Below are 16,467 nucleotides of genomic sequence, written 5' to 3'. Positions count from 1 at the left end.
AAAAGTGTATTTTTTACCTCTCCTATTTGATTGGCATATGCTTCGGTTTGTAAATTTTCACATAAATTGTCAAAACCATTTTCTAAACCTGCTAATTTAATTCTAGGATCAAATATAGCACCTAAACAATAAAGAAAAGGAATGGGTTCCCAATATTTTAAAAAAAAAAATTTCATTGCCTTTATTGGTGCATTTAAAATTACATTGTCTTTGTTTTTTATAAATAACTCGGAAATTTTTATAATTGTATGTATTACCAATGGACTAGTAGGATAATACACACCAGAAAGTTGTAAAGTGGATTGGTAAAAAGTTTTAAGAAAAGAATGAAATACTTTAGCTATTTGCCAATCATTTTCTACCAAATAATGAGGACCTCTATTATTTGCTACAAAATAACTAATTATATTAGCATAAGGTAAACATGAATCAAGCATTAAATAAGTACTATTCCATCTAACAGGCATGTCTAATGCAAAAGTTCTAGGAGACATATTTGATTTTATACAAACATCTTGAAATTCAGCATTTCTTTTATTACTACTAGTAATCCAAGCTAAACAATCTCTAATTCTATTAATATTTTCTTTAATTGTTTTCATACCACTTTTCACAATTAAATTAATAACATGGCATGCACAACGTTGGTGAAAAAACTTCAAATTGTTATATAAAGGATAATTACTTTGAAAATAATCTATAGCTTTACTATTAGAACTTGCATTATCTAAAGTTAAACTTATCACTTTACTAACAACATCATAATCTTCTAAAACTTCAACAATTTTATTATAAATTTGTTCACCACTATGATCAACATCCATTAATCTAAATCCTAATAAAGATTTATTTAATTTACATTCATTATCAAAATAATGACTAGTCACACAAATATAATCTTGTTTAGCTCTACCACTCCAAATATCGGCAGTTAGAGCCACACTAACATGACAAGTATGTATTTTATTTTTTAATTCTAATTTCATTTTTTTAAACAATTTTATTAAATCATTTCTAGTTGCAGTTTTAGAATAACTTTTAAATCCTGGAAAAAATGAATTTTGAACAAATCTTTCAAAATATTTATCTTCAGCCATATTAATAGGTTGATCAGTTGCAGCAATATATAAAGCTAACTGTTCCCTATATACATCAGAATTATAACGCCAAGTAGTACCCATATTAGTTATTTGAGTTTGATTGCTTTCTCTATTTCCATGTTGATTAATATGTTTATTAGCATGCCTTTTTAAAGTACTAGTACCATTACCTGAATCAGCTTTATAAATATTTCCACAGTATTTGCATCTCGCTTTCTTGACTTGAACGCCATTTTCTGTCTCGTAAAACTTGTCGAAATGCGCCCAAACGTCTGATGTGTGTCTGTCTTCGCTTTCGACGGCAGTTGATGATCCCGCCTCAGCTTGAGATGAAGTTGGACGAGCACGACGATTACGAGGACGACTTCTAGAACCACCGGGAGCTGTTGGAATCGGGGGCATATTTTGAGGTGTATCGGATTCTGAGAATGGGAAAGCGGGACTATTTGAATCTCCTCCTGCATTTATGTTAGTAAAATCAGCAGGACTAGGACTAGGATAGTAGTTTCCTTCATTATTATAATTGATGGGAGAGAAATATCTATCCATTGTAGTTGAAAAAAAAAAAAAAATTGATGTAGAAGAAATAAAAATTAAAGAAAGAGAATTGGAATTTGGAAAATTGGAAAATTGGAAATATGAATTAAAAATTGCAAAAACTAATAAAAATTAAAATAAGAGCAAATTGATAACAAAGAGATTAAGAGAATAAATGAATAATTGAGAGATTAGAGATTAGAGATTACAGAATATGAGAGAATGAGAGAATTTGAGTTGTGAGAAAAATATGAGACTTTAGGGCCAATTTGTAGAAAAAAGTGGGAAAGAAAAATGACGAAAAAGACCCCTCCAATAGCTATAAAACGGCTATATTTCAAGGGTAAAGGGGTAATTTGAAAAAAAAAATTATTTTTTATTTTTTTTGGCTAACCCGCCGGGTTGCGGGTTGCCATTTTGCAACCCGGCCCACCCGGGGGTTGCTGCTGGGTTAGGGTTGACCCGCCTAATCGGGCCCATTTGTTCCACCTCTAGCGGTGGTACGAACTGCCCAGCGAAGTGTGGGAACCTCCTACACGACAACGATCGGGATCGTCATTCTGATAGTGATAAGAATCGCCTTGCCCAGCACTTTTATGGGAGTGCTCATGTGATGTGGTATGGGACAGCTCGAGATGCGACCTGTCACCGAGCCTTAACGCCACGGATATTCTACCCAGGACGTGGTCAGTGTTTGCCGACCCTTTGGAGGCCTTAGGCCCACTGTTCGCCACTTGCTTACCCTTCATTTGACGCGCGGCACGGGATATTGCCTTTTTCCGCGTCTTCATGTTACCTGCAGGCATTTTAGCACCGCCTCATTTGATTCGGGTGGTGTAGCCCAATCCAAACGGTCCAATCTTTGGTTGGACCGTTTGTAGAGTATTGTTAAACCCCTCCAGGTAGCTCATGACGGCAGGGTCGAGCTGTGAGCTTGAAGGAATATCCCCCACGGTATTTTGTGAAACTGAGGGCACCTTGGGAGAAGTGTCCTCTTGTACCTGGGGGATCTCCTCATCACCATGATTGGTTCGCTCAGATTCGAATCGGCGAGCCATTTGCTGTTGTAGGACCAATTAGTCAGAGATTCTCCTGATTAAGGACGAATACTAAATCAGGCCCTCCTTCTAGCTCCAAACTGTTAATGCGTGATTTTGACACCAATTAAACGCACATGTGAAATGCTAAGCTAGCCCAGAAGACACACACGAATGGGGGTAATGAAATGAGTAATAGGTGGAGAAACGATGTTTTAAAGTGGTTTGAATACTTAAGCAAGCGACTCCTATGTCCACTAATATTGTATTAGTATGGAGGGTCAGGTCGTGTTCAGCGAGTTGACTTATAAGTTATAAGTGATCACGGAAGAGAGAATAAGCTATTACAGAGAGAATTTAGCTATTACAAAGTAAAAATAAGCCAATCCCACAAACGGGAGAGGAGCTCTCTATTTATAGTGGGATGAATTAGAGTAATGATTACAGAATCCGTAAAAAGGGGGCAGATACCATGCAAATTCTTCCTTGCGTCCCGTTGCTCACTCACTCGAGTGATTTCTTCGTTAGTGCAGGGGTTGAACACGTGGACGGCCTCCAGCCTCTCGTCAGTCTGGCGCGCACCTACTATATTGGCAGGAGCATGCTGCTCACGCCAGCATGCGACATGACTGCATCTGAACAACTGTAGGATCTGCCTATACTCTAACCATTTACACTGATCGGACTCAACGTCAGCCCTACTTTTTCATGCATAACAATCTCCATATTCGTTTCTTAGTTATTTCCTAAAAGGCTGTATTTAGCAAGAAGTGTCAGTTAACCAAAGATCTGAGACGGTAAGCATCCATTATTTATAATAATTAGCTAAAGATTATGAGAGTAAGCTGTGACATATCGAGGAAAGGAAGATAGATGTCGACTGGTCCATAGCTTAAAGCTGGGGAGCTGCAGAGATGGGGAAGGTATTTCTGAGTTCACCAATAATTTACTAAGCACTCTTCCTTCTCTTGTTACAGTTTTGTACTCTTTAAAATCCATGAAAAAATATAAAATCCTCTTGAGATTAAGTTAAAAGTTTCTTTTTTGGAAATATAATATTTAAATCTTTAATTTCGAAGTAAAACTAACCTCTTAATTAGACAGAAGAGAAGAATGAAGGAGAGCCACGCATGTAATATCAGCAATTATACAAATAAAAACAAAAGTTTTGGATGGCTGCTTCTTTGTCACATGATAATTAACGACGCTCCTCTTAGCTGTGCTTATAATTGGTGCCTATGTCATATCGATATGCATCCTGACAAAACCTCTTCCTCTACTTAAATGAATAGTCAGTTAATTGACTAACTCATTTTCTTCCCAATAAATTCAACCTTAACAGAGCCACTACCTTCTGCCTGGGCCCCTATTTCAAATTACTATGGCTTCTATTGTAAATAATATATTTTGGTACCCAACTCTTTAAAGTGAGAAGTTAAGTATACGAAAGTATTCATTAACAAATTTTGAGATCATTTTTGCCTTATCTCTCACCAAATATATAATCAAGATACGGCATAACTAGCTCTCTCTAGTGTATACACTTATTTTGTTTGAATACAACAATCAACAGTCCTACAGTCCAATCAATTGTTTGAGGTGCAATTTCATCTACTAGAATCATACATTAAGTTGCAAATAACACTCTGCATATATAAAAGAGTTCAATAATAGTGATTTGATGGGTATAACTTTCAAAAGATGTCATGATGTGCCCCGGACTTTGTCAAAAAACTGCAGAAGTTGATTCTTAGTTTTGCTCATGCGCGCATGCTTAGGAATTATGATATTTGAGAAATTTACAGGTGTATGATCTTTGGATTCCAAAGAACAGCAGAATTGCAGATTCTTTTATATTTAGTTTTTCACATGCGGGCACGCTTAATTATTAGGAGACATGACAGATTTACAGTGGTATGATTTTTCGTTTCTGTAACTTGTTTTGGTTAGCACTCAACAAAGCCATTAGGTTTAACTGATGCCCAAGAGTCATCATGTACTAGACCAAGTGACTATATATATGTATATATATATTCCCTTGTTCACTCTGAATCTCATACACCAATTATTAGGATGAGTTTTTCATCTTGTTGAATTGAAAATCAGTTGAAGAAGGTCAACAGTATTCGATTTCGACTCACCTTGGGTTATGTTCTATAAACCATCACTTAGTGGAACGATCTTCCAAAGAACATCATGACATGATGATGGATCATACATTAACGCTTCTCCCCAATGATTAACTTAATTCTCTCTAAACGGTGGCGTACTAGGTAAGTTCTCCTATTACAGCTTCCCAGCATTAATATTTGAACTGTTTATTGCACAAGGAAATATTTTTTGTGATACTAGTTATACGATTTTCTAGTTTCTGGTAGATCAAAATTAAATAATAATTAGTACTGGTAAGCAAAAAGATGGTAGAGAAGCCACTCAATTAGGTCGTTAGCATTAATAATCTTACATTGAAATATGCTAATGGTAATTAACACTGACCATTACCCTGATAACACAATCAGTTCTCATCTACTAACATTAAAATAAATAAATAAAAAAGGAGAAATAATTAGAGACTAAAAAGAAAGATTAGGCTTTAATTATTAAAATGTTAACAAAATACTAGTTCAAGCAGGCACCCAAGCAGTAGCGAAAACGGCATTGTGACCTTTCCATGTAAGTATAAGATCATCTTCTTCCCTCTTCAATCCCCACCCAGCTGCATGTTCATCAAGCATGGTTTTCACTTCTGAAACTGCTTCTTCTCCAAAACTAATGCCTCGAAAACCCGTGTTTCTCATTCGCTGCACCCAATGGCTCTTGAGTTCAAGCCTCTCAACCCTCTGTAGCCCCTCATGTGCTACCACATTCTCTATTTTCCAACAAATATCAGCTTCATACCACTGCCTTTGCTTGCTTCCCCGTGGAAGAAATGTGTCCACTGTATCATAAGGTATCCATAAATAGTTGAAAGCAGATCTTAATCTACATACCAAATTATTTGATGTAAAATCTGCATCTTCATCAACTAGTATAACAATGGTTGGGTCTAAACTTCTCAATGCTCTCAGAAACATCGTTCTAACTGATGGACTGGAGGAAGACTCAACAAAGTAAGGATTGGAATTTGTGTTTGGAATTGGTGAAAGGGTTTCATCTGGTATATAGTGAAGCATCATGTGGCAGTTTATAACTAGAGCCTCACCACTTTCTGCGTACACAAAATGTTGCATTCGGATGTGTTCGATCAAAGAAGAAAACCCATCAGCATAACTTGAACGAATCACTCTAAATTCCATCACTATATTTCGTGACCTAGCGAAGTTAGACAACTTTAAACCCAACTCATCGTATGAAAGATCAAGTTTTGGTGGTACATCTTCAGTGCCACCAACGACTGTGACCTTCAGACGTGGTAGCACCTCGAAACGACTAGCGATAGCATCAATAAGAGTAGGGATTTGCATGCAGTGAGTCAAGCTTAAATCAACAATATGAATGACTGAATACCCATCAACAGCTTCTAATATTGCTGCATTTGCTGCGGTGAAGCCGAAGCGATGCCATGGAGTTAAGTCCACAAAGCTAGCGAGCTCTATAACGGAGAATTTGTGGCTGTCTATGGAAAGGTTGTAGTGAGCATTCGCCATCGCGGCAAGCATTTTGCAAGTACCGCTTTTTGCAGCTCGGGTAATGAGAGCGCGAAGGAAAGCACATGTTAGGCGCTGATTTGAGTCACCGTCTGGTGGTGCAATGTTGTTTAGCACCCATAAGATTTGCTGGGCAAGAGTTGCGTCGTTGCTTTCGATTGCATTTGCGCAGTGAACTAAAAGTTGTTCCATGCAGTTGGCATCACCGAAATTTCCCAAAGACTTTGATGAAGGGAAACCAGGCCATGGACGAGTCCTGTGAATTTGGTTCTTGTTCATGGTAAGGTTTGAAAAAGAAGTGATTTGATGCAAAAGTTGTGGTGGGGTTTCAGTGAATTGCATCATGGAGAGAGATAGAGAGCGTACAAAATTGAGAAAATAACAAAAAGAAAAGAAAATATGGGAATCAGAAATCAGAAGAGAGCAGAAAGAGAGAAAGAGACCAGACCAGTAGTGGGTACCTTTGTCACCGGGAAACGTTCCAAGTAGTGGTGAAAGTGTAATACAAAGTGACTACAGTTTGGGAGAATTCTGTAAATGAATCCTAGAGAATAGACTTTTCAGCTTTACCTCAGGATTTTATTTTCTTCTTTCAGAAGGAAGAAAAGGGACAGATCAAGAGTAAATTATCATCCCAAAAAATAACTTGGGTGAAGTCAAATTAGGCAAAAGAGACCTTTCTTCTAAGGATATCAGCCTTTTCAGTTCTTAAACATAGCAGCTGCAATAAGTTTATAGAACCTCATCAAACAAACCTTTTCATGCCTACAAAACGGCTCTAATCCCTCTTCCTCATATCCTTTTTTTTTCCTCAGGTGTGTGTGAGAGAGAATAAAAGAAAGACCCTAAAGATTAATATAAATAAAGATTTATTGAGAGAGGAAGAGATATATGATATGGTTCTGTTGGATTTTGGTGGCATGTGAAATAGCCGGCCAGGGAGTTGTCTCTTTGTGGGAGTTGGGATTTTGTCATATACTCAAACAGTGGGGATTGAGGGCAGTTAAACTTTTGGCCACCCACTCACGGGCCATCATGTATATATCATATACATCATCAACAAATCATTTTTATGCAGTTTCTTTTTCCTTCTTTTTTTTTTTTTTTTCTTTTCTTTTCTTCTCTCGATCGCTTCTCTTCCTCTAACTTTGTCTAATGATTGTTTTATAAATATGAACTTGATGTTTTATACCTTACTACAGTATTTCATTCGTCCATCTAAGTGGGGCTGAACAATCAGGTCACATTTGAATATTCATGGACAAATGAATAAGGGTCCCGCAAACGTCTCATGGCAGCAAAAATCTCTACAAATATACTTCCATAAGACAAAGGGATGGTCGTTGTCTTGGCCAACGAAGAATTTATTTGTCATCTTTAATAATTTTCATGAATTCATATTTATCACGGCAGTGCATATTAATACAATAAACTTAATCGCTCTCTCTCTCTCCTTAGGATTAATTTTTAATTATTTTCTATTTTGGAGTACTAGATCTTAAATATTATTATCTCTTATTAAAAAATGTTTGTGCATTCACCGATTAAAGTGACGTTCTAATATATGATATCAAAATTAAAGATGTTATTTAGAAAAACGAACAATGTTTACTCTAAGTTTTTCTTTAAATCAAGATGACAAATATAATAGGGCTTGTACGAACATATATATATATATATATATATATATATGGCAGTAATTACAACCATGAGTTTGTGGGAGATGATGATATCAGTATTTCTGTCTCCTTTCATTTTCATTCCCAATCTCATCCTTTCCCATATTGTCTAATCTAACACTTAATATTTATGTTTTATTAGTACATCCTATACTGGCCAGATACTGTCCCACAATTTTTGCTCTCTCTAGGGAATAATATACTGTAAACATTCTTTCTCTCTCAACAAAATTGAAGTTGTTTCACAATCAAAATTTTATTTTTAAGGTATAAATTATATGTATATGTATATGTATATATCTAGGACCATTTTGGATTTGAATATGGGTTGTGATGTGAGTGAGAGCGGAGAGGATATTATACTATCATCTAACATGTGAAGATTATTTATAGGTATAGCTCAGCCCTGAAGGAGTAGGTCCATAAATCGTGTAGTCCTCTCCTCTCTTGTAGTTGTAATGGGACCTTCCTGCAGTTTACACGTGATATACTCTTTTTTGTTCCCTTGTTAAATGACTGATTACTGGTTCATCCTCCAACCCCACCATAAATTGACTACTCAATCATGCAACCAAGTATAAGGGGACCCCTTTTGTTTGATTTTCCCTTACAGAATTACCCAGCTATCCATTTTTTATCCTTCAATCATCGCTACTCTTTTAAGATTTTGAGATTTAGTTCATGCATATTTCATAATCATGTTTATGCTATAGTTTAAAACCCCACATGCATACTTTTCCAATTAATCGTCAAATATAAAATGGAAATTAAATCATGGATCGAGTACTACTAATTTCTGTATCTATATATATATATTACCAACCGAAGATCTCAAAAAGTTACATTAATAAAAGTTGTACTATGTTGTTTTGCTTCCTACCAAACATATATTTATAATATATAGTTTTTATGCATGCATGTTACCTGAGTTTCAATATTGTTCAAAATGTAGCTAGGTGAGAGCCAGAGAAAGCTGACTCACCTTTCTTCACTAAATTTTTTATAGATTTTAATAATAATTTGCAGGTTTTTGAAATGCATGCAGCTAAAGAAGAGCATAAGAAGAATCCCAGGGAAGCAAATAAGGAAAATCATATAAGTTAAACAGTGGAGTTTTAATAATAGGATTTGAGAATTTTGAGGAGGATTCCTAAACTTGAGATACAAGGACTAGAAGACATGGGAGCTAAGGATATAATTTCAACTTGTTTTGGAATTTATAATAAGGAATTCTCTGGCATCGATGGCTTTTGGTTTTCCTCCATTAAGACACCACAGAAAACAAAGGTAGTGGCATGAAAGTAAGGAATGTAACCATGTGCTTAAAGATACCCATATTATTGTTATTGATAAGCAAATTAATTGAACTCTTGTATTAATTATGTATTCTAATAGCAAACTGGCATATAATTTTAATTTATATAAGTTTGAACAGCAGGATCGAATTGAACTTACCAAAAACATAGAAATCCAAAGGCATAAAGACACTAGCTTCGAATGTTGAGCTACAGGAAAAAGGACAACGCCTTTTCATGCTATAATTTAGATTGAATATTTTTAATGGTGTTTTTTATATAATGTTAGGCCAAAATTATCCAACCAATCATTACTAAGTCTACGAGATTATTTTTCTCTTTTGAGTGGGATTGACAGATCAGAAAAATTAAGCATGATTTACGTGTTAGCATCTAGCTGGGTTTTTTTTTTTTTTTTTTTTATGTTTTTATATCAAACTAAAATTAACTTTAGTCTTCAACTACCTCTTATTTAATACATACTGATTATGGGAAAGATGGTGACAACTTTGAATGCATATGATATTGCATCTAATACAGATTTTCATAATGGATACTTGTTGTATTAAAATATTTGGCTATTGATTAATCTACCATATGTAAATCTAATATTTTCATTGTGGGTCATGAGTTGCTGCTAAATCACAAAATTGCTTTTGTTCTTATGTTTGTACTTGGGACTACTGCTGAGACTTTCACATGTCCAAAGGTCTAGCTGTAGAAACAAAATATAATTAATTAATGTTGAAAAACATATGTCAATATATAGAAGAGTAAATGAATTTTTCCCACCCAGAGAATAGTTTAATAACAATTTTTCACCGACCGAATTTTAAAATATAATTTATTACTGAAATTTATATTTCGATTCCAACATCGTTGTGATCCCACACTGTTACTATTCTCTTCCTTGATCATCACTCGTCAAAACCTTTCAAACCCTACTCCTGTCGACCCCTCCAATCATCGACAGTCGAACGATTAAGATTAAGGTTTACGTAGCCATCCCTCTCAAATCAAATTCCGATCAATCTTAACCACTAAAATCCAACATTTCACCATTGTTTAGGTGAGAAAAAGTTGTTAACTCTATATAGAAAGTATCTTCTAAACACTACAGTCATGTGAAATGAGTTATGATTTTCAAGTTTTGTATTTGCTTGGGTATTCAAGTTGATATATAAACATAATAATAATATTAATAGGTTTTAAAATCTTACGTTTAAGGGGAGAAAAATTGTTATACCATACAATGTAATTAAATTTCTAAGGTCATAAAAAACAATATAAACTATAGTTATAATGTATTCATGCTAAACGATTGAATAAATTAGTTGCTATAAATAATTAAAATAAAAACAAATACTGATTTTACATTTGAATCTTTACAACTCAGATAAATAAAAAATATTCTATTAAAATAAAACAGTTGGAAATGGGTTTCAGGTATTTATGAGATGGATTAAGGGTAGCGTGCACGGTAATTTACTGCGTCAGAGGTTCTGCTCTGTTCCTCTACAACATCAAGAAATGAATGATAACTAATGGTAATGGGCCGAAGCCCTAAAGTCCATACGAACTTGTCTTTTGTGATTTTGAATTTGATCATAGGTCATCCATTCTTCAAGGTTTTTGCCAACTCCCTGATGAATCATCTATTGATAACAAATAATGTAGACTAATTATGCCTTCTTGATCGTTGATTCTTCATCGTTACGTACACTACAGAAACGGAACTTCAAGTCCAAGTCTCCATCGGCATGGAATATGAAAGTTCAATGAGACAGGTTTAAAGATAATTACTTGGAAGAATTTTTTTTTTATAAACATACACATAGACCTGGCAATACCCTACTCGTACCCGCGGGTAAAAGGATACCCACACCCAACGAGAGGGTACGGGTATCCCATAACTTGACCCGTTTCAAATCGACCCGTACCCGGCCCGTCCGTGAAATTTGCTGGTGGGACGAGTAATACTCGCGGGTACTTGCAATTGAATTTAAAAAAAATAAAAAAATAAAATATCCCCAATTCAAATAAAATAACTAAACAAAACAGACCTTAAGTGAAACCTGAAAACGCAACTCTCACTCTCTCAGACTCACACAATACACACTCATCACTCAAGTCACTCAACTCTCTTCTCTCACGCAGCAATTTAGCACAGCAGCGATAACACACTCAGTCGCTCAAGACTCCCTCAGAGCTAACTGTCGTCGACGAACTCAACTCTCTTCTCTCTCAGACTCACAGTACACACTCATCACTCAACTCTCTTCTCTCACGCAGGCGACGCAGCATGGCAGCAGCAGCATGCTGAGTCACTCACGACTGCCTCAGAGCCAACTGACGCCGACGAACTCAGCTCTCTTCTCTCACGTAGCAGAAGGTCAACAGCATGCTCACGGCTCTCTTCAACAGCATGCTCACGGCTCCCTCACGACTCACTCACGCAGGACGCAGCTACAATCAGATCAGAGCTCACTGTCGCTGATGAACGGCAGCTCCCAAACCTAGGCCGTCGCCGACGAAACAACAACAGCTGCAACTTTCCTCTCACCGTCATTCTGCTCCGACGACTCTCAGATCAATCTCAACTCTGTAACGCAGACAAACAGCAGCTTTTGCATTGTGAGTTTGTGACTTGTGAGTTGTGACTGCTTCATCAATTAAAGTAGTTGACACTATCAGTTTACTCAATTTGAAAGGTCATTAATAATGGGAGTGTTTTGAATTTCTATTAATGTTAGAATCATTATTTGCATTATGATTTCTGACTGGTAGACCTGGCAAACGGGTGGGTTGGGTGGGTATGGTCTCGATAGCAACGGGTCGCGGGTTCACGGGTGAAAAAATATCACGGGTCGACATTTTCATGATCTGTACCCGCCTGTGCGGGTACGGGTCACTCGCGAGTCACTTATGAAAATGGCAGCAACCTTTTACATTTTACATATTTTTCACCAATCACGAGCTTTACTGATAACAAGAACAAAATCTTGATTAGGGAAGATTGAGTTGACAGTGATAAAAAGGAGAATGAACCCGTCATTAAATTCATGCCAGAAGTTTCCAGTGTACCCGCTTACACTAAATACTAAAGCTGGAACATGGTACTGCACTTCACATTTTGGACTTTCTGGGCTTGATGTTATGGTGAGTTCTTTTATTCTGTTCATCATAAAATCCTCCCATTTTCTAGGGTAAGGCCTAATTTTTTCAACAATTGAAGGCAACATTGAGGTGGAAGAGTCGACAAGGAACAAAATAGATGTTGTGGAGTCAAGAAGTAGGACCGGTGATTGCGCATGAATCATAATTATGGTGAGATCTGTCATAGCTGATTTGTGGGGATTGAGAAGGTGGCCGAGGAAGTTGGTCTAACTTGCTTGTTGATTTCAATTCTAAGTCCTTTTTGTTTGCAACCATAGAAATACTATATCAATTTTGGACGAAAGTAACATTTTATTCTTCATATCAGTAATTATTTCTGACTCTTGACATCATTTCACATGTTTTAGTTCATTTTTATTAACTTTTCCAATTTTTCGGTCAATTCATTTTTTTAATAATAACTTATAGAGTTCTTATGAGACCTTATATATTTATTGACAAGTGAGAGGAGATCTGCTGCTGCCGTGCTGGTGTTGCCGTGAGAGGAGATCTACTGCTGCCATGAGAGAATGGGCTGCCGTGACCTGCTGCTACTATTGGCGCCTGCTACTACCGTGAGAGAAGTCAGAGAATGAAGGAGAGTGGAACTGCTGTGAGAGGAATGAGGAGTGGCCGTGGAGCTGTTGTGGCTTGTGAGAGAAGAGAATGAGCTGCTGCGTTTTTTTGTTTTTTCACTGATAAGTTTTGCTGTTTTGGTTTAGATTAGGGTTTGAGTTGAGAGTGAGACGAGTGATAAGTTTTTTTTTTTTTTTAAATTTCAAATTTGCGGGTCCGCGGGTAGTACCTGGTCCATCCGCAAAAATCACGGGCGGGCCGAGTACGGGTCAGATTCTCATGAGTCAAAATATGTGTTACCCGTACTCGACCATTGGGTACGGGTACCCGTTGACTTGCGGGTACACCCGCCCGTTTGCTAGGTCTATTTGTGAGCATTGAGTTATTCGAGTTGAGGAGTGTTGATTGTTGAGTTGGAAAAATCCAGTCATTTGGTAGGGCTAGTTTGCTTGTAAAATATATGAGAGTGTTTTTTTTTTTTTTTTTTTTGGATGAATTTTTATGATTGGTTAATTAATTTAAATTAAATACTTTGTTGTGTCCTTTAGATTGGCTTGCTATGGAGGAGTCTACAGATTTGTTTAATGAGACAATAGAAACGGGTCGTAATGTAGCCGTAGGTCAACCTCCTTCTAGTGGTAGTATTGTTTGTCCAAAAAGAAGTAAAGTTTCAGATGTTTGGGGTCAATTTACAAGATATATGGAAGACAATGGGGATGTGAGGGCAAGGTGTTTGATTTGTAGTAAGTCTTATGCATATGATAGTTCCACTCATGGGACTAAGAATTTGAGGCGTCATATGGAAGGTTGTCCTAAACGTACCATTAGTAGTGTAGATCAAATGATGATGGATTGTGATACTAAATTGAGATGTTTAAGGATTTTTTAAGAAATTTATCGTGAGAAGATGGCAATAGGAATCATAAAACATAATTACCCATATTCAATAATGGAGCATGAAGGGATTAGGGATGTCCACATGTATTTGAATCATGAAGTTAAGCATTATACTAGGAACACCGCTAAGGCGGATTGCTTAAAGATATGTTATAGGGAGAAGGAAAAGATTAAGCTTGCTTTAAAGAGAGTTTCGGGTAGAATATGCTTGACTTATGATATTTGGAGTTCTTGTACTACTGATGAGTATATTTCTTTAACGGCTCACTATGTTGATGAGAATTGGGAGTTACAAAGCAAAATTCTTAATTTTTGCCATATTCCTCCTCCACACTCAGGGGCTCTTTTGTCAGAAATAGTGTATGATTTCTTAAAAGATTGGGGGATTTTCTCTCTTACATTAGACAATGCAAGTAATAATGATAAAATGGAAGACATTTTAAGGAGTCAACTTTGTGTGCAAAATGTTTTATTATGTGGTGGTTCTTTTTTTCATGTGCGATGTTGTGCACATATCTTGAATCTCGTAGTCCAAGAAGGGTTAAAGGTTAGTAGAGTGGCTTTATATAAAATTCGTGAAAGTGTGAAATATGTTAAAGGAAGTGAGGCTAAAAGAATCAAGTTTAGAGAACTTGTTAAAAAAATTGGTGTGATAAGCTCAAAAGGATTGCGAATGGATGTTCCCACAAGATGGAATTCCACTTATTTAATGCTTGAAAGTGCGTTAATATACCGTCATGTGTTTGTTCATTTGTCACTGATAGATCCCAATTATAAAAGTTGTCATTCAGATGAAGAATGGGATAGGGGGGTGAGGATTTGCAAGTTCTTGCAACCATTTTATGACACCACTACTCTTTTTTCGGGTTCCCAATACCCCACAGCAAACTTGTACCTCAGAAATGTGTGGAGAGTTCAAGTGCGTTTATACGAAGAGATGGAAAATGAGGATGAAGTTCTTAGTACCATGGCAAGTCAAATGAAAGTAAAGTTTGACAAATATTGGGATTCTTATAGCGTTGTGTTAGCAATTGCAACAATTATGGATACACGTTTCAAGTTTGAGTTTGTTGAGTTTTGTTACAAAAAAGTTGATGGCCCAATAGTTGCATCAAGAAAGTTGGAGTTGGTTAAGCAGGAGTTGTATAAGTTTTTTGCTTCTTATGAGGGTCTAAGTTGCAATGAGGTTCCCGGCAATCCTTGGATAGAGACTAGTAGTCCTAATATCATTGGAGATGATATTTGTGTAAGTCAATACTCCCTAAATATTTTTATATTCTTGTGATTAATAAGGTTTTGTTTATTTTGTAATTTTGTTTTATTAAATTTAAATATTTAAATGGTGTAGGAATTTGACTACTACAAGAGTGACTTTAGTGCTATTAAGAAGTCTGAATTGGATACTTATTTGGGAGAGGCAAGGTTTGATCGCATCAAATTTTACAATCTAGATATCCTGGACCATTGGAAGAAAAATAGTGATCAATACCCGATATTTTCCATGATGGCCCGTGATGTGATGAGTATACCAATAACAACTGTTGCTTCGGAGTCCAGTTTCAGTGTTGGTAGCAAAGTACTCAATAAATATCAAAGTTCACTTTTACCGAAGAATGCAGAGTCTTTGATATGCACCTGGACATGAATTTCTAGATATGAAGTTAAAGGTAACATTTTAACTTATATTTAACATGTTTTAATATTTTAGTTTGTTAATATATTACGATAGTTAACTTATATTTTGTTAATTGTAGAAGATGAAATTGATGAGCTCAGCTTGTTGTGCCATTAAGCCAAGTGCCAGCGGAGAAGGAGATTACAGAATCAGGGGCGGCTTCTAACCCCGTCAATGTATAATAGGCTTTGTTTGTTTAGTGTGTTTGGTTAAACAATTCTATATGTTTAATTGTTTAGTGTTTACTATGTATGGTAGTATATATGTTGAATGCTGAACAATTTTATATACTTAGTGTTTACTAATTAGTAATTACTATGTATGGTTAGTGTTTAGTGTTTACTAATTCTATATGTGTAATGTTTACTAATTAGTAATTACTATGTATGTTTAGTGTTTACTAATTCTATATGGTGAAGTTTGATATAAATATGAAAAATATTAATATTGAATTAATGATGTTTGGTGAAATCTAATCAAATTTAATTTAATCATCCATTTATTTAATATAATTAACCAAGTTATTCAAGCTTAATAAATGAATTTTTATATCAAGTTTTTAAATCAATACAATTTACATCTTCAAGTATACAATTTGAATAACAAAAAACAGTGAAAAAATAACAAAAACCTAGGAAAAAAATGTATACAGAAAATGCCATTTTTCGCGGGTAACCCATGGATTGACCCATACGCGTCTATCCAGGTATGAGTCATGCATATACCGATCCGTACAAAAAATCTGTCCTTCAACTGTACCCGTTGATACCCAATCCGTACCCGCCGGGCCCGTCGGTGGGCCAGGTCTACATACACATCATCGAGCCCTGCAGCCACTGCCAGATCTTAGATTGTATTCAAATATCGC

General features: G+C 36.0%; 2 protein-coding genes across 2 annotated transcripts; one reads left to right on the top strand and one right to left on the bottom strand.

Moving 5' to 3' along the window:
* Window positions 1–5,112: 5,112 nt before the first annotated feature.
* Window positions 5,113–7,124, bottom strand: LOC116137531 (scarecrow-like protein 32). Its single transcript, XM_031423233.1, has one exon. The coding sequence runs from the start codon at window positions 6,664–6,666 to the stop codon at window positions 5,299–5,301; it is 1,368 nt and encodes a 455-aa protein (XP_031279093.1). The 5' UTR covers window positions 6,667–7,124; the 3' UTR covers window positions 5,113–5,298.
* A 6,852-nt stretch (window positions 7,125–13,976) lies between these two features.
* On the top strand, window positions 13,977–15,781 carry LOC116137523 (zinc finger BED domain-containing protein RICESLEEPER 2-like). Its single transcript, XM_031423226.1, has 4 exons — window positions 13,977–14,337; window positions 14,455–15,170; window positions 15,273–15,500; window positions 15,701–15,781. Exons 1-4 carry the CDS (start codon window positions 13,977–13,979, stop codon window positions 15,779–15,781), a joined length of 1,386 nt encoding a protein of 461 aa, XP_031279086.1.
* The last annotated feature ends 686 nt before the right edge of the window (window positions 15,782–16,467 follow it).

This window comes from Pistacia vera, unplaced genomic scaffold, assembly GCF_008641045.1.
Source record: "Pistacia vera cultivar Batoury unplaced genomic scaffold, PisVer_v2 Contig329, whole genome shotgun sequence".
NCBI classification, from domain to species: domain Eukaryota; kingdom Viridiplantae; phylum Streptophyta; class Magnoliopsida; order Sapindales; family Anacardiaceae; genus Pistacia; species Pistacia vera.
The sequence above is the reverse complement of the archived record's forward strand: the minus strand, read 5'-3'. Positions and strand labels throughout refer to the sequence as shown.